The sequence below is a fragment of the Oreochromis aureus genome, linkage group 22 (assembly GCF_013358895.1).
Source record: "Oreochromis aureus strain Israel breed Guangdong linkage group 22, ZZ_aureus, whole genome shotgun sequence".
In the NCBI taxonomy this organism is placed as follows: domain Eukaryota; kingdom Metazoa; phylum Chordata; class Actinopteri; order Cichliformes; family Cichlidae; genus Oreochromis; species Oreochromis aureus.
Genome location: NC_052962.1, coordinates 6,878,003 through 6,897,296, shown reverse-complemented (window position 1 = coordinate 6,897,296; position 19,294 = coordinate 6,878,003). Strand labels below are relative to the sequence as shown.

Here is a 19,294-nt window from a genome sequence, read left to right as displayed (position 1 = left end):
ATCACTGCCAGATAAAACTTGAAATACTAAATATGAAAGAGAATGCAACCAAGGCAAAGCATAGTATTGGATCAAACTTAAAATGTGAAACAGAGCAGACAGAAATGAAAGGTCCCAAAGAGAAAATGCTGAGGTAAAACCCAGGATCATGACAAGAACAGTGTACCCATCTTGTAATGGCTGCCTCCAGTGTCACAAAGCTCAAATCATCTCAAACTGGTTTCCTGAACATGACAGTGAGGTCAGTGACTCAGATGGCTTCTACAATCACCAGATCTCAGTGCAACAGAGCACCTTTAGAATGTGGTGGAAATGGAGATGTGCATGATCATTTGCATCTGCAGCAATTGCACAATGCTGTCATACTCAAGTATCTCAAGAACAAATGAGAGAGCTATGTGGCAGCTAACTAAAAAACACTTGATGTGACCTTTATGTAAAAGTGCTTCGAGTAGTCAGTAAGACTAGAAAAAGCAGTATTAAAATGTGTTACATTACAATACACTTTTGTCCATAATGGCATTGCAATTCATTCCAGTTATTCTAAAAGATCAAGAATTAGCTAGCTGAAATACTGTATTTTCACAATTGTTTTGAAAGACTAAAAACTCTTAAACACATGGTCCTTTTTCCCTTTTACATATAGAAATTATGTGAAAAAAGTAAGCTTTTAATTCCAAGATTTATCTTTAAGGACAAAATTTTAAAAACCTTAAAGATGAGACAGAAGCAGAGATGTTTAGCTATTATAGACCAGTTCTGTTAAATATTTTCTTGCATCATAATAAACTTGACTAGTATGTTAGTGTTAGGGGAAAATTCCCAAATAGAAGGCTGCCAAAGTAAAACAGAGACACAATGAGACAATATAAAAATCACATGTACATGGGGTGAGCGTCTGAAGAGACAGTCACACCAGTACTCTTCTTTATTGCAGTTTATATAGGCATGTAGGTTACACAGCAGACGGAGGCAGTCTCCGCCTGTTCTCAGAATATAGATTGCTTAACTGACAAATGCATATCTTACTAAACATTCTGTCCGTACTATACTAAACGCCTGCTTAAGTGTCATTTTCCGCTGTTTTTGCACAGGAACTTGTCTTCACAGGCATTTGATAAGCATAGGCAAGGCTTCATGTTTATCAGAGTGAATCGTCATTCAGAGTTTACACAATCACAAGCAAAGCATATTTGAATAATAAACAAAATCTTTTCACATTTCCTCCTGTTGTTTAACTTTCACACTAGTTAAAACACCATTGGTTTATTATCTGTGCATGATTTCTTGCAGCGCATTTTTAATCAGCACGTCATACATTGGTGTTATTACAGTATTTCAGTGTCAGGGGATTATCATCATCTTCGTCCATGGGCAGTGTCAGGTATGCCTGCACATGGACTGCAACAACTTTATTAATCATTGATTGTGCACATGGCAAAATACAAGAAGTAAAACAACAGAGTAGGAGTAGAAGAACTCCTACAAAAACCAGTCCTTTTATTAAAAGAGATTTCCAGGAACCACTCAACAGCCAGGTAAGCCAATCTTCAGTGTTCGTGACATAGTCCTGTTGCTGAGCGTCCCTGAGTTGTTTCAGCGCATGCGTAGGCGTCGGTCATGTTGGAAGAGTGAACATTATCTGGAATGTATGTACAGCATGTGTTGTTAAAGAGTATACAGAGTCCTCCTTTTTCAGCTAGAATCATGTCCAGTGCGACTCGGTGTTGCATCACAGTTATGCGCAGGGCATCAATCTCTTCATTTTGTTGATTGTTGATTTTGCATGAGGCATTCAGGAACAGTCCAAAGCGGTAATCCAAAGTTTCAATCCTTAAAATGTTCTTTCCGGTGCCCACCCATGGAAACAGTGAGTGGAGGACCTTTTGTCCGGTGGTCCAAAGCTTAAATTCCTCTGGCACATCACTGCCATAGATGGGGTCATGTGGTTGCACTGTGGAGACGTCTCATCGCCGTCTTTGTAGTCTGAGAGATATTTACAGCTGACATCCTGAAGGTGTGGTCTGAAATGAAGATTGGGGCACAGGTGCCCGCTCATCCGGTGGTAGTATGAAGTAGGCACGTTGTCCACACAGCCAGGCCATTCCCTGCACCCAGTAGGTGCCGCTGCTGGGCACGGACGTGTTTACAGGTGCGCCTCCCGTTGGCTGTGGTTTGGTTACAGTTGGTGGTGTCGCCTAGGGTCTGTTACCGTTGTCTTGTCGGTAGCACATGGAGTGGTTCTTCCCTGGGGTTGGGTCCAAGAACACTGGGAAGTGAACGGACGTGTTCGATTCGTCACGCTGAAGTTGATCCAGAAGAGTTGGTCACACGCCCGCTGTCAAGTCCAGCGTTTTGACGGTGGTTACCTCGTGTCGGGTGGTCCCTGAAAGATACTAAGAAGGTTAAGCGCATAGATGACAGAGCTTGTCTCATCAATGATGATTTTCTTATGTTGATAGCCAATGCCCGCGAAGCTGGCAGCGCACTTGGCTTGTGTTTTATTCATGTAGTTTCCATAAAAAGTGGGATGTGTTGAAGTGCATGGCATGTGGGAGCGGACGTAACATGCAGTGTTATTAGGCTCTCCTTAGTTCTGTCATGTACGTGAGCGGTACCATGCGTTATTCATCCATGGGTGAATGTGGTCTTGTGTCATGTCACGGAGGTGGGAGTTGTCATGCGTCCATCTCGTCCGTAGATGGTGCTGTTCGCCTTCTGTACCATCCTCTAGAAACATGAGGAGTCCTGCTGAGAGTAGGAGGACAGCCACGAGGACAACAGGAGTCTTCATGGCGACCAAACACACCTAGGTCCTCAGGTGAGTAGACTACTGGCAAGAAGCAGAGGGCGGATATACCCGATCAGCCCTCCCTTCACCAGTCAGATCACCTGAGGGTAGGGGTGCCGCGCCCAGGAGTCTGGGCTGTCACTCACTTTCTTGCAGTGGCTTTGGTGAATCCAAGATGGTCTCTCTGCTATCTTACAGGCAGTTGGTGTGGTGATAAGCACTTGGTATGGGCCTTCCCAGCGGGCGAGCTCCAATTCTTTCTATGGAGAACTCGAATCAGGACCCAATCACCTGGCTTCAACCTGCAAGATACTGGAGAAGATTCGAAGGCAGTTTATTGTTTAAAACAATATCTTTGTTTTCCAGCAGTTTTGACATCCATTCTGCTAGTGTAGTTTCTCTGATTGATTTATCTAAAGGTTCACTTGTGATTGGCAGTGGAAATGGTCTGCCATGAATGATTTCAAAAGGTGTAAGTTTTTGTGAACCTTGTGTTAATCTCATCCACATTTTTACTAGGCCTATGCACTCTGGCCACGGCCTTCCTGTTTCTTCCATACATTTTCTAAGCCTCTGTTTTATTGTGCCGTTTGTCCTTTCTACTAGGCCGGCACTTTGAGGATGATAAGCACAGTGATATTTGATGTTAAACCCTAGTGCTTCAGAGACTTTGCTGATTACCTCATTGACAAAGTGTGCCCCATTATCTGATCTTATCAGAGTGGGGATGCCATATGTTGGAATAAAATGGTTACATAAGCATTTTGCTACTGAAATGGTGTCTGCTTTCTTTACTGGACAGATTTCTGGCCATTTTGAGAATACGCCTATGATCACTAGAGCGTATTTTGAGCCTTGGCATTCATTTAGTTCAATAAAATCCATGTGGATTGAGGGAGGTGTGGGAAAATGACCTCTCTTTGGTCTAAGATTCCCTTGTACATTGTGTTTTTGACAAATCATGCATGTTCTGACAAATTCTTTTGCTGAAGTTTCGAAATTTAGAGTGTAAAAGTGTTTTGGAGATTATATCTCCTATCCTCCTGTTGACGCATGGAGAGTAACTCCATGTGTCACTAAGGCTGCTGTTTTGTGTAGAGATTTTGAAGTATTGGTTTTCCTTCACAAATCATCAAGTCATCTCTTAGTTTCGCCCCGCATTTCAGCCATTTCTTTTGCTCAGCTGTGGGAGCTGCTTTTTGTTCATCCTTTGTCAGTAAAATTGTTTCCCTTTGTAATTCATAGTCATTCTTCTGATGTGCTGCACACTTGCAAATTGCTAAATGTCGCATCACATGAGGAGTTTCCTCCCATGTAAATTACCTGTGTTGCATCAATCAAGCAGAAAGCATCTCACAATTTATTGTATTACCAACTAAATTTATTGTCTGGTCACTGCTTGGTCATACCAGACTCTCTCTGTGTCTTTATTTTTCCTTCTCTGTTTTCACAAACGTTTCACCTATTGTCCTGCAAGCTGGAGAGTTAAATGTCAGTAGTGGGTAAATTCAGCAGTTGATAACAAAACTATTAAGTTTTTCCTGTTTTAACACCAATGTGAGATATAGAGGTGCACATATAGTGTGTGCTCTAGTGTAAGCTGCTCTTCATTGCATGTATGTGTATTAATAGCTTGCATGCAGGGCCTCTGGGCCTGTCTCACCCAAAAGGGCATTTTCTTAACAGTTGCCTTTCACTCGCGTGTGTTAAGAAAGGCAAATGTGCTTGTAGCAGTTGTGAGATTATTATGCTGTTATATATTACATTATACCTGTAATCAAAATGAGTGAATCATGATACTGCTGTAGGCCACATCATACTTCTTGTGTAATCAGTATGTAGTTTTAGTTTGCATCACACTTCTGAGTTAAAAGAATGTGGAAATCATTAGATTTATTAGATAGGTTTGTATCATCCTATACTGCTGATTTACTGTGAGTGAGTTACACTGTTTCATGACATTTCATACTGCCGAGTTATGAAGAGAATATTGTATTCAGACAGTAGGGGCCTCTCTCTTTTTGTTTTTCTTTGTGATAGTAAAGAGAACATAGCACATGCCACGGAGCGTCACCCCACCTTTGGTGGAAGCAGAAAACAGGGAGCCAAGGTCATAACTCAGGCTCACTAAGAGTCAGAAAGAATGTGAATACTTAGTTTTGTGGCTGTGGTGCATTTTGTATAGCTTCTTTTCTTTGTTTAGTAGCTTTCTGCCTTCACCTGAGAGTGTGCCCTAAGCATGTGACTTCAGGTCTCCATAATTGGAGTTTATTTAAAGATAAATAAGATGATTTCATATATTGCTCGCAGATCATGCACTAGACGATATGTTGCAGTATTAGCCTGCTTCAACACTTAAACAAAACATCACTCTTTGTTTTATTATTATTATCATTATTATTATTATTATTATCCTGTCTCAAAACAGAAAATGAAATTGTAGTTGTTCTTGGCTGAGAAACACAAAACCTCTCCTTTTTTTTTTTTCTTTCAAAACAAGAACCTAAGTTTTAATCTCTCAGCCTTGTCACATAAAACAAAACAGATAACCCAGCTCTCAGCTGGCTCTGGACTTATCATCATCAAGGACACATGGTGAGAGCTACTTCAGAAGTTACAGTACTCATCACTCAAGCAACATTTCAAAAAAACAAAAACAAAACTAAGCACACTGCACAGAGAACAACAACAAGACATAACTGAAGATGTTGTTCTTGTTTGTTCTCCTTGAATTTTAGAATAAAGTTATTACATCTGCATTAGTAAATCATGTGCCTAATCATTATGTGCCACTGTGATCCACAAGTATGATCACAGATTTATTCATTTTTCAAACCAACAAAACAAAAAACAAAGACAAAAAAACAAATTGTCGATGGCATGAAGGCTTTACACACATGAGTCAGGACACAAAAAGAAAAAAGAAAAAGCTGCTGCCAGAAACAAAGCAGAAGTGTGAGGAAAAAACTGAGCTCACAGACAGCTGCATGTGTGACCTTTAATATGCAGCTTCTGCTCTAAAAAACAAATAAAAATGTGTAACTTGCTCATCAGCTTGGTAGTGTCCACATATTTAATTCATTTTATTCAGCTTCTCAAACCTGTAGCTTTAGCTGTTGTATACAGGGTTTGGCTCATTAGTTGTTAGTATAGGTTTGCTCTTCATCTTTACAAAGTCTCATCTAAGATGACAGGTTTACAAGCAGGTCAAGTGTCTCTATGCACCTGATTAGTGTAGTTATTTCCTTATTTTCTTCATTTCCTATATCATTGTACTGAGTTTGAGCAAACCTTAAGCTTGAATCAGACTACTTTTAATAATCTTCCACCTCGCATCATAACTGACTGAGGTGCCTTTTCCTATTAATAGTATGTCATTATTAATGTTATCATTGTATTGTTTTTCCTTTTTTATAACAGCAATAGTATATCACAATACACTACTTTACTACTAATATACAATAGTATATTAGTTTATATTTTATTATGTATCCATCACGGGTTTGTGTGAACCTGCAGCTTCACACCTTCCCAAGCTGGAGACATTTTCCTTGGCTGAACAATGACACAGCCTTAATACACCTTATGCATCTCTTTTTTATTGATATATTTTGTGTGAATTATCTGGTTTCACGCATCCTATTCATTCAGCTTGGTTGTCTTCCCAATTTTGTTTCATTGCTTTAATTTAAGTTAACCTTAATTTAACCTTTTCTTTATTCCACTTTCCATGCTTTAAAATATTACAACTCTTGTGTATGCTTTGATTTCTTTTTAGCTTCCTTTTCAGTATTTATTTCTGCTTGGAGGGTTTCTTATAATTTAGTTAATGCGGAGGGGCTACATTTTCCCTCTCACGTGGGACATTTAGGTTTTCTTTGGATTTCTCCATCTATATGCACCAATTTGTCCGGCGCCTGGACATTTCTTTTTTTCTAGCCACTGCTCGTCAGCAGTGAGTTTTGTTGCTTTATTACCCATTATTAGTTTATGCTTCTTTTAGCGCTTAGTAATACACACACACCTGCGGCGCGCTTTCACTGGCACGAGAACAGAGAGAGGTGGCTGACACGCCTTCTACTTTCAGCTATTCTTGAAAGCGGTGTCACCTTTACGTGATAAAACACGACCTTCCTCTCAGCTCACCAGTACTTCAGCGACCAACAGTAAACAAATCAGTGGAATAGTTCAGCCTCCTTATTGTGCTGTAAAATCAACTTATTCCACCAAAAAGACAATAAAAGACAGACAGTTTTAACGCTGCTCACGCTACCAGCCTCTTAAGGCGAGCGTATTGCTTCCAGCCACTGTGGGCGAGCTAGGCCTATTTTACCCTTTCGGGAGCTACCAATCACTTATGACGAGCTCAATCTTTATTTTACTGCTTCCAACCCTCTGCGGGCGAGCTGACTACCAGTCCTCAAGACGAGCTTAATGCTTCCAGTCTGTCTTGGACGAGTCTTAAGTTTCGTTTTCGTTTTTGCGCAAACCTTTATTATCTCAAAGTAGTCTGTCTTACCTTGGCGCTGGTTTCTTCAGATGCACCTGATCAGCCCCCGACGGTGCGGACCGCTTGTAAAACGCTGACCAAGACCCGACCACGCTCTTGGGTTTTATCACACACCTAGTATGTGAGCTGCCGGCAGACTTCAACGTGGGCTTCTCGCACCGACGGGACCTGGTGAGGCGCTTTCTGTGAGAGTTGCTTTAAATAGGCCGTCTCATCCGGCTTCAAGGACCAAGAAATGTTAGGGGAAAATTCCCAAATAGAAGGCTGCCAAAGTAAAACAGAGACACAATGAGACAATATAAAATCACATGTACATGGGTGAGCGCCTGAAGAGACAGTCACACCAGTACTCTTCTTTATTGCAGTTTATATAGGCATGTAGGTTACACAGCAGACGGAGGCAGTCTCCGCCTGTTCTCAGAATATAGATTGCTTAACTGACAAATGCATATCTTACTAAACATTCTGTCCGTACTATACTAAACGCCTGCTTATGTCATTTTCCGCTGTTTTTGCACAGGAACTTGTCTTCACAGGCATTTGATAAGCATAGGCAAGGCTTCATGTTTATCAGAGTGAATCGTCATTCAGAGTTTACACAATCACAAGCAAAGCATATTTGAATAATAAACAAAATCTTTTCACAGTTAGATAAATGGATTACCAATTACTCATTATTTGTATTTATCCGAGCATAAATACACGAGGAGTTATTTTGGGTCATAAGATTGAATGGGTGCCTAATGAGGAACATACAAGCATAATCATTTTATTACTTCTTTAATATTTATGAGCCCAAATCCAGAGTTTGTGTTGTTCATAAAATAATGTTTAACCCTTGGTGTTTTAAAAATAATCTTCTCAGCAACTTGCAGCACATATGCTTTGATTGTTCTATAAAACTGGGTGTCATGTTTCATGTTTTTGCAAATGCCTTCCGCGCGGCCGGCTTTTGGATTTGTGTCGCCGCCGCTGCCTTCTGTGCAGGCGGCCTCCTGAACTGTTTCCACGCTGCCACAACCTTCTGCGGAGCCGACCCCCTGAAATGTTTCACTCTAGAGTCCTGTGTTGGCAGCCTCCGGAACGGCCACCTGAACTGTACGACCTTCTGTGCCATCGGCCCCGGGTCTGTCTCTTGGACTTTGTTTTGGACTGTTGTTGGGCTCTGGGGTGGGTAAAGAACCTTTTGTGTGGACTTCTAGGGCCCCGTTTTGGTTCTAGTTTTCCCAGTCTAGGTTTTAGTTGCTCCCTGTTCCTATTTCCTGTTTTTTTTTACTTTGCTTTCACTACAAATAAACGCTCACTAGCACCCCAGCCAGTACCTGCATTTTGGATCCTTTTCTCACTTCACCACAAGAATGCTGCCCCAGCCGTGACAGTCCCAAGTTTGAGGTCTGAGCTGTGATGGAGCTCAAATCTCATCCTTTGGACAGCCACTGAGTATCAAATCCTTTCACTATAAAACCGTCGCGGTGTGTCACCTGTCTGAGATGAAGAAAAGTGCAGACAGAGAGTTAAGATTTGGTTCTGATAGGTCTTGTCGCTCAGCAATAATGAACACCACATCTGTGGGTTGCAATTTACTTGCTTTCAGAAATCTCACAGACTCAGCTGTAGGTAAATTTAAAATAAACCTTTAGTTTTTTTAAATAATCTCACAGGAAAGTGAGTAGACAGCAAACATCAATTTCTGGAATGACAGATTTTTTATTAACCTCCTCCACAGCTCTTTTCTCCCCCAGCAATTTAAGAACATAAACTGTGTCTTTTGCGTTTACTTTAGGGGAAATATCTAAATGGTAAATGGCCTGTATTTATATAGCGCTTTACTAGTCCCTAAGGACCCCAAAGCGATTTACACATCCAGTCATCCACGCACACATTCACACACTGGTGATGGCAAGCTACGTTGTAGCCACAGCCACCCTGGGGCGCACTGACAGAGGCGAGGCTGCCGGACACTGGCGCCACCGGGCCCTCTGACCACCACCAGTAGGCAACGGGTGAAGTGTCTTGCCCAAGGACACAACGACCGAGACTGTCCAAGCCGGGACTCGAACCGGCAATCTTCCGATTACAAGGCGAGCTCCCAACTCTTGAGCCACGATTACCTCTACATTTCTAGTTCATATGCTGTCAGTATCAAAAATGGATTTGCTGCTCAGAACATCAGTAATACGATCTTTCCTTGTTCGCAATTCTTGTTCATCCTCCCAGGCTTTCAGTATTATCTGCATCATTATTTTATAGCAGCGTGGGTGACGTTATCCTAATCTTCTAATATTTTCATTAGTCTGCTTACTCATATGTGATTCTCAAATTCTTAATTTATCATCACACAGATGTGTCTCCGTGTACATGATTTGTGTTGGACAGAGGGGGTAGAGGGGTTTTCACCCGCCCCATATGGGCTCCCACGCAGTCCCTAAATATCCTGACTATGTGTCACCAGAACCAGATGACAAGTGTCAGTGTTAATGTTGACTGGTTGACAAGTGGGTCAGAATAAAGGCTGAGAGCACCAGGAATGGGAGAAGTGTAAAAAGTGTAAAAAAAACTGGTTTATGGACCGGCAAGAGTAGCCCACATACCGGTAGTGCACTGCTTCCATCTGGCAATGGAGCGCACTGGAAATTAGAGTTTTTATAACAGTGTGCAGGGTGCAGCGGACACAAGCAGCAGACTTTGAAGAGCAGATAAAATTAATTGCTTAATATTTATTCCATCTGTGTGGTAACCCTTGAGCTGGTGACTCCTTAGGCAGCCCGCTAGTTGGCCTAAAACAAAGAAGCTTTCCCTGAGCGCACTACTGCACTGCTGGACAATGCAAACCAGAGGGGCTCAAGAAGTGGGCATCCTCAATACTAAATAAAAAAGTAGGTGTATGCTGAATATTTACTTTTACCCTGTGGTAGAACACAAACAGTGACAACAGTGTAATGGTAATAAACAATCTTATGTTTTCCTTTAAGAATTTTCTAAGCATTTTTTGTAATTTAATGGTACTATAATTTCTTAGTTCTGTTGTGCTTTCAGTTGACATCATTCATATGATTTAGGTTGTACTTTGGTACGATGTGAAGGTGCTTCACATCGTACCAAGGTGCACGGCCATGGTGACTTATGCTGCAGACCTAACCAGCACTAGAGCAGGTTCTGTTCCAAATTAAAGAGGCATGGAATGTACTGAACAACCAGTCCCAAGCAAAATAGTGTCAACATCCCTGGAAGATTGCGAGGATATCAGTGCAGAGATAGTACAAGGCTCCACAGTTTTTTACTGGCTAACAAGTCTTTGTCATCCCCTGATGTACCTCAGTAAGAAATATAGAAAAAAAGCAGTGTACTCCTTGATTTTCTTTTTTTTTTTTAATTTTTCTGTTGGCTGGCCACAATTGTACAATTGTATTGTTCTATGCATCACAATACAGTGCAGAAACAAGTAGTAAATACAAAGTAAACACAAAGTTTTTAAATGAGGGTTTTATTTATTAAAAAAAAAAAAGAAAAAAAAAAGAAACCTATCCGAATCAACTTGGCCCTAAAGTAATAAAAAGTAATTGTCCTTCCACCTTGTTAAATCATGAATTAAATGTGATTAACCACATCTTTTATTAAAGCTGAGCTCAATTTCACTACCCCCACCAAGGCCTGATTATTGCCAAAGCTGTTGAATAAAAAAATGACTTCAACAGCACCTGTCTGAGAAAGTGAAATAGGCTAAAAGAAATCAAATAGCAGCACACCGTGCCTTTGTGAAATCACTTGCTCTGCTGCCAGCAGACCTACCCATGCTTGTGACTGTTCAGATGCTGCCAGTCCCACCAATTTCATATGAATACGCTTGTACCCAGATTGGGTATCCCTGGGCTGACTTTTCGACTTAATCACAACCTTCATATGCCACTTAGCCTGATTGCAGATATTTAGATAAATGAAGGCAGATTAGGTAAATATATCCAGGGTATGTTGAAACTGAGTCATGGTACCATAGTACCTGTAAAGGTACGTGCTTGTAGGGATGTCATCATCATACATTTCTAAGCATGAGAAAAAAAATGATATATTGAGGCAAAAATGGTATAAAGAGCTTAAAAAAGTAAAAAAAATAAAATAAAAAAAAAAAAATTAGAAGCCCAAGAAATCATGATAATTATTTCATAACATGTCTTTCTTTAATGGTTAAAAGTATAAAGGCTGTGTGGATTCTTCATGATCCAAAAAAAGATATTTAACTTGTTGGGATCACTGGCATGCTGACAAGGTGAATGAGCAGAAATTACCTTCAGAGCCCAGGAAACAGGATGGCTAGCATTACTAAGACACTCTCAGTGTGCATCATCGTTTGCTTAGAAATGAAGGTCAGGGACCCCCGCTGCAGCCCACTGCTCTGAGACTTCTTTTTTCATTCTGTGTTAGTTGAAGAGGAAACGATTGGATAGCTGTGACAGCCACTTAGCAAGATGCCCATGGTTTTAACCCAAAGCAAAAAAAAAGAAAAAGAAAATGTGATTAAACTACAGGAACAAGATTTTCCGCCTGTCACCTTTATATGCTGAAAGCTGGCTGTGACTGAACCTCAGGACCACTTGTATTAGTGCCTATCAGAAAAATACTTCTGCATAACAACCTGTCAGTGTCTGGTGTAAAATTAATGTTGTATGTCTATGTGTCTTTTGCTTGTTTCCTGCTGAGAGCATGCATACTGTGCAGTGTAGACCAAAGCAATAATACTAAAAGAGAGCCTTCCATGCAGGCGCTTTTCCCTTCTTCGTGACAATTTTTGGGATTTCTTACAATCCAGCCAAGCTAGGGCATACTAGCATGGATCTGACACAGCTTGGCGGTGGCTGTACCTCAGGAGCTAGAGCAGGGCATCTCCTAATCAGAAGGTTGGTGTTTCAATCCCTGGTTGTTTTAGTCTGCATGCCAAATATCCTTGAGCCAACTAACCCCAAGTTGTTCTCTGACCGCATCCATCGGAGTAGGAATGTGTGTGTGAATGCTAGATAAAAACCACTTAAGTATACTGTAGATGAGCTGCTTGTATGAATGGGTGAATGAGGCTTGTTGTATTAAATGCTTTGAGGGACTAAAATGTCAGTGAAAAAGTCTACAGCCAAAAGCTGATTTATATACTCAAATTTCAACAATCTTTCTACTGTGTCATTTCCACTGTTTCCTCATGTCATATCAGAGTGGGTGTTATATCACTGAGAATCCCCTACAAGTTGCAAGTACAAGCGTCTGTACTTCTTTAAGGTTCCTTGAAGATGTTTCACCTCTCATCCGAGAAGCTTCTTCAGTTCTTCTGAGAGCAATTGGCAGAGAGTCTACGGATAAGTGTTTGGTTGACTCTTCATGGCCAAAGAAGCAGAAAAAGAGGGATGATAGAACCAGGAATGAGGAAGGAGAATTAAATTGGTGCAGCAGAAAAAAAAAAACTACATGACAAGGTGCAGTTACATCATTTTAAAAAGTTTGCAGAATGATTAGACATTCAGGGAAGAAGGATGCTATGGCTCTAACCGGTGGTACCTCACAGCTAACTTTTTTTTTTTCCAGGCACTCCTACAGTGTTCAATATGTCTCTAAGGTGTGCAAGGTCATTTGGGATGCATTATATTTCTGGCCTTTCCATTCCACCATTGTCTTTTTGAAATTTAAAAACTCAGCTCTATCATAAGGTTGACTTTTCTGTGTTGCTGCCCTGAATTACTGTATGTAATTTCTGCAAAATCTTCTGTGTGCTACTGCTGGATAATCATTCTCTGCATAGCCTCCTGAATGATTAACATTTCATATTTGATGGCAATTTCCCCTCCATAATTAGTAAGAGGTGCAAAAGATAAGATAGCCACTTTGAGATGCATTGAACAAAAAACTAGCAGCTTCTTTGACATGGAACACATGAATGAAATGCAGCCTCTAATTAATTACACCAGTAGTCTTCCTTTTATGAATTATGAAAAAGCCCGTTGCTCTTATAAATAATTGCTAATTTGTTAATGGTCTGTGTCAGTTTTACCTTCAGCTGAAAAAAAGAAACAGATTGAAATGAAACGTTGATGTCATTTAGAGACTAAAGTTGATGCTGAGAGTGAATAATAGAGCAGCTGTCGAGACATTTTGACAGCAGTTGTAATTATAAATTCCTGATTAAGCCCACATTCGCTTTAGACTAATTTATTACAAAACTTTTCTATCAGACTACAGAGTTCTTTCATTAATATACTTCTAGTGGAAAAACTCCCAAAGATGATTTAACTCTTAAGGCCTGACCTAATATGACACGCTGCAACTGTTCCACAACTTCAAAAAATGACATAGCCTAATTATGATTTATCTCATAATAATCTAGATCCAATTAATGAAAAAACATGAAATGTCGGCATTAAAGTAGATTTTTTTTTAGTATCAAAGTCATTCAGCCATGGTTTTTAGTGTATCTAAAAGGACACACAAAAAAAGATCTATTAATTAAATAGAATTAGATTTTAAAATATAAGTGACTGTGACTGAGTTTTTGGATACAAACCCCTCTATTGAGATCTCACTACATGTGGTGGATTGAAAAAAGATTCACTAAAACGTTTGAGAGTATGATGACCTATCTACTGCTTTGGCTCTACAATGGGTCACAAGGAGAGTCTATGCAGGGTGGGTTTCACCATTTGCACTATTTACAAGCTCCAGCAGCTTGTAAATAGTGCAAATAGTGAAACCCACATTAAATGTATCTACAGTATATTTTGTGCTATTTATCTACATCTCCTACACAATTATTTCTGCATATTTACCCTCATGCAGAAATAACAGTGTTGCTGTAATATATAAAGTAATCTGTTACATATTACCTGTAAGCTTTTGAAAAAGTAATACAATAATTACTCCCTGCAGAAAGTACTTAAACTACTCATACTCCAACATTTTCTGAGATGCATTGTCACTAGTTAACCTTTTATGACTTTAGACCCAGGTTAAGTTTTTAAATTTTTTACATATCAACACAAATAAATAGCCACAGTGATTCCACTGTAGAATCATGGACAGGTACAAATGAGGTTGGCTTCCACTAGCTGATGGCCTGCTTGTGTATGGTTTAGGTTTTACAATAATATTGTTATCTTTTTCTGCTATAAAATGTAATGTCCATATCTCCTATGTTAAAAAGTTAAAGATAGAAATGGAAAAAAAAGCAACATTTTTTTCTTGTTAAGATTATAGACTACGAAAAAAATATGCTGGAAATGAGCTACAAATGAAGCATGTGACTTGAATCTCTTTTGCACTATGAGCAAGGCAGTCTGAATTTGGGTTAATAAAACTGTCACCATCCTGGATTTTAATCCCAAAACCTTTGAGTTTCTTTGAGATCTGAAATAATAACTTATTATTATTAATAATCGTTAATAATTATTATTAATTAAGCTGCTAGCCTTTAATTATTGTTAATGATGAGGTTTTGACCCCTAATTAAATTTCATTAATATTCCAGGAACTTGGTACTTGTTGTGTTTGAGTTGCAGTGACTGTTTTGGGTTTATGGAGTTTGAATGAGTTGCTGTTCTAGTGTTGGTTTTGAATCCTTGGTTTCAGTTCTTAATTTAACTTTGGATCTGAGGAGAAAAGCAATTAACGTGTAGTTTATTTTTGGGATTTGGTAATCTAGAAATTAGCAAGGCAGTGGAGACCGTATCATAAATTAAACTAAGCCTTTGTTTATAATCAGTTCCAACATGGAATTATATCTAATTATTTCTATAATAACTTTATGAAAATGACTAGAGGTAAAAATGGATCTAGAGGAGGTAACAGAATAACAGAAAAAGATCCATTTTCCCTGAAGAAAGGATAAAAATGCACCAGTAACACAAATGACTATTTTTTTTTCTATTCAAATGTCGATTCATAGGCCTTCATGTCATCTATTTTCCCATCTACACTACATCTACACTATTTCTCTCTCCAATAATCTAGTGCATTGTACCCAAACAACTATATGAATTTCAGTTCAACAGCAGCTGCAAGTAGACTGGGCCAGGGAGGCAACTGTGAGATAATCTGAAATAACCCGTTTTTGACTAGAAAAAAAAAAAAAATCTGTAAAAAATATCATTTTCTTTTTAACTTTTACTACACCTTCTGTCTACTTTGTGACCACAACCAGATACACCAAGATGAACACTGCTACAAATATCTACATCTTCAATCTTGCTCTTGCCGATGCCTTGGCCACCAGCACGCTGCCCTTCCAGAGTGCCAAATACCTCATGAACACCTGGCCCTTTGGGGATGTCCTCTGCAAGCTCATTATTGCCATCGACTACTACAACATGTTCACAAGTATCTTCACCCTCACAATGATGAGTGTAGATCGCTACATCGCCGTGTGCCACCCAGTCAGGGCGCTGGAGTTTCGGACGCCTGTCAAGGCCAAGTTGATCAACATACTCATCTGGGTCCTGTCCTCGGCAATTGGTGTGCCTGTCATGATCATGGCTGTGACCAAAGTGGCAGACAATGGTAAGACTGCAAGTGCATGTTCTTTACCTCTTGGTAATATTTTAAGATGATTTCTGAATTAATTTATATTGTTACAAAACATAAAGCTGAATATGTATGGTTACTGAGTGCTGGTCGAAGTGGTGGAGAACAAAGGTAATTCTGCATTCATTTGAATAATTTGCATCTATCAGGCAAACCTTCTGGTCCTTCAGTCAGAAATGAAACTGTACACAAAGGAAATGCAACAATAGCGGCAACTGATTCTGAATCAGTACTCTGAACCATCCATTGTGTATTCTAAGAGCAAGGAGAAGAGCCTCTGAAACATCTACACTACTTGATACAAAAACTGTCTAACGAAACCTAAGGTAATAGATTCCAGGAGACAGATAATGTAGGGTAGGTCCTTTTGAACTGAATTTCCAGACGTCTTTTTTTTTTTTGTTGCCACAACATAAGTCTAAGATTGCATGAGGATTACTCATTTTTCCAAATAAATGTATTTGGTAATGAAGTCACAGCCTTCTCTGATAACCTTTAGCAAATCTTTGAAGGAACATAATGTAGAAAAAACCCAACTATGTATCCTTGAAATACTATTGCTGAAATATAGTTGCCGGTATAGGAGGTAGTGTGCCCTTTATTTAGCAAAGTGTGTAATCCTCAGTTGTGGAATCCCACTAGAGACGTCACAGTGTGTTCCAAAAATCGCATATCTACTACCCAATGCAATTAAAAATTTAAAGTCATCTAGCTGTCATTTAGCAGTGATAGCTGAGAAGTTGTGTCTGACAGGATGCAGTGAAGTGATAGTTTAAGGTAGTTTAAGGTGTTTTGACTATAGCATAAAAAAGTTTACACCTACACCACCCTGAGCACCCAATCTTTTCTGATCTCAGAAGCTAAGTAGCGTTGGACCTGTGGGAATACCAGATACTGTAAGCCTTTCTTTCACTCTCTCTGAGGTACAGTATCTGTTCCTCTTCCTGGTACAGTACTATTTTGGTGTAGCCTATTTATTTAAAACTTTGACATAACATCTTATTTCATAGTGTAATCTTCAAAGCACACTCAGTGTTAAATTAACTGGTTATTGCATTCACCGCTACATTCACTGTGTCTTTAGGGATTCGCTAGCTTAGCTTAACTTGTAGTAGCATACCCTCTTCACCTGTCCCTTCTGCACCTTTCTGCTCAGCGTACAATATTTTTAGCTAATTCTTGGCCTTCTCTTAGTAATAATACTAGTATTACAAGTAAAATTACTTGTAATTAATTTTCTAGCTCTGGGGGCCAGAAAAAAAACTTTGGCTGGCAAGGTACCTCTACTCAGAGTGTCTGCAGAGGCAGGTACGCACCATTAGCACTGCCCCGACAGAGTGTCCCGTGCAGCTGGGAAAATAGGATTGCTGGGTGACAGTGAGGAAAAGGTGTAGCCCTGAATCCCCAGTACACCACCAACCCATTCATGTCTGAATCATTTTAACCCACTTGGCAAAAGACCCACTGAGAAACAAACTCTGTTTTTTTGCGATTCTGTTTTGAGACATATGAAACTAGAGACCACAGCAGCCATAGTGAATTGTCTTCCAAGGGCCAGAGTAGGCAACATTAAAAGAAACCTGAAACTGCTGACCGGCAGTAATGATACCTGTTCACATCAAATAGAGGTCACTAAAATTAATATAAGAATAGATGTGTAACTTTGCCAAAACAGTGTTGGACTGTAGTTTTCTCTGGTCCCCTCCCAGATGGACCAGGTGTGATATGTTTAGCCACACGTTAAATAGCTGGCTGTGTGAGTGGTATCCAAAAAAACGATGTGGCCTCTATAGATAATTGGGAAACCTAGAAACCTGTAAGCAAAGATAGCGTTCCTCTTACTCTCAATGGAGTATTTCTAGAAATCTTGCTAAATTTATTAAACCCCTCCCAAAATGCGCTTATCCAAAGTTGGGACCAGGAAGCAGAATTAGTCTCAAACGCCTCTCTGCAGCTTCTCTACTCCTGCTTTCCCCCCAAAACCCAATCCCCTTGTCTGCTCTCAGTCCCTGTTAATATATGAATTAATAGCTGATCAGCTGTTATAATAATATCAATAAGGATTTGGTGACTGTGAAGTAACTGTGGACTGGAGCTAAACACAACAAAATAAATGTATGTATGTATGTATATATATGTGTGTGTGTGTGTGTGTGTGTGTGTGTGTGTGTGTGTGTGTGTGTGTGTGTGGTATTTTAATATGCTTTAGGTGGGCAGTAAGGATAGAAAAGGCCTCCATAGTGTGTGCCTAAAGTTACATGTGAATTACATGTCACTACATGTGTAATTGCTTCTATAAATTTTACAAAATTATAGTGCTTGGGAACTGTGTGAGATGACAAAAAGTGGCCATCTGATAGCTTTTGCTTTATGCTGTCTTCTTCAATACGTTAGACGACTTTTTATATCTTATTGTGTGAACAGCTGAGTGCAACATTATGAAACCTTGCATGACAGACCGTGTGAAAATGTGCTGAATTTAAAAGTCTGCATTACACACGAAAGGTTCTTGATCTTGGATTTAAAGCCTGTGATTTTTACTCAGATCTTTTATAACTGTTTATAACTTTTATAACTGTTAATTAACACAAACCTTACTTTATCTAACTGTTCTTTTTTTTTTCTTCAGGTAAAACCACTTGCATGTTAAAGTTTCCTGAGCCTGACTGGTATTGGGACACTGTGACAAAGATCTGCGTCTTTATCTTTGCTTTTGTGGTCCCTGTGATGGTCATCACCATATGCTATGGTCTGATGATCCTGCGTCTGAGGAGTGTTCGTCTGCTCTCAGGCTCCAAGGAGAAAGACCGCAACATGCGCCGCATTACCCGCATGGTCCTGGTGGTGGTGGCGGCCTTTATCATCTGCTGGACCCCCATTCACATATTCATCATTGTGAAGACCATGATAGAAATTGACAGCAGGAATCCCTTTGTGATAGCTAGCTGGCATCTGTGCATTGCTTTGGGGTATACCAACAGCAGCCTCAACCCTGTCCTCTATGCATTTTTGGATGAAAATTTCAAGCGATGCTTCAGGGATTTCTGCCTCCCCTGTCGGACCCGTGTGGAGCAAAACAGTCTGACCAGAGGCCACAACACCACCAGGGAGCCAGTGTCCATCTGTGCTCCAACAGAAGCAGGAAAGAAGCCGGCGTGACTAGGCATGGACCGGGTCCCCCATTGCTCTCGTTCAAGGAGGATCCAGCAAGATCTCCAATCAGAAGTCACCCAGATCTCCACAACAGAGTTTTAAAAGATATTTTCAAAGCAAGAGTTGACTGTGTCAACTCTTGCTTTCTTCTCTCTCATTTGGCTGTCAAACGAGACATTCAAATGAATAATTAAAGGTAATGGAAAACAAGTTTCACTCTGATCTTATATTTCTATTAAAGTTCTTACTGTCCCCCTTCAAAGTGATGCCTTACGGAGGCACTGAGAGTA

The 19,294-nt window shown here is 39.9% G+C and overlaps 1 protein-coding gene across 2 annotated transcripts in view; it reads left to right on the top strand.

Moving 5' to 3' along the window:
- Positions 1 to 19,027, top strand: part of oprd1a (opioid receptor, delta 1a) — a 29,653-nt gene extending 10,626 nt beyond the window's left edge. For both annotated transcript variants that reach the window (XM_039606125.1, XM_031741709.2), the window contains exons 2-3: positions 15,472 to 15,827; positions 18,481 to 19,027. In XM_039606125.1, the coding sequence (XP_039462059.1) occupies positions 15,472 to 15,827; positions 18,481 to 19,010 (886 nt within the window). In that variant the 3' untranslated portion in view covers positions 19,011 to 19,027. The remainder of the gene's footprint in view (positions 1 to 15,471; positions 15,828 to 18,480) is intronic.
- Positions 19,028 to 19,294: the final 267 nt, after the last annotated feature.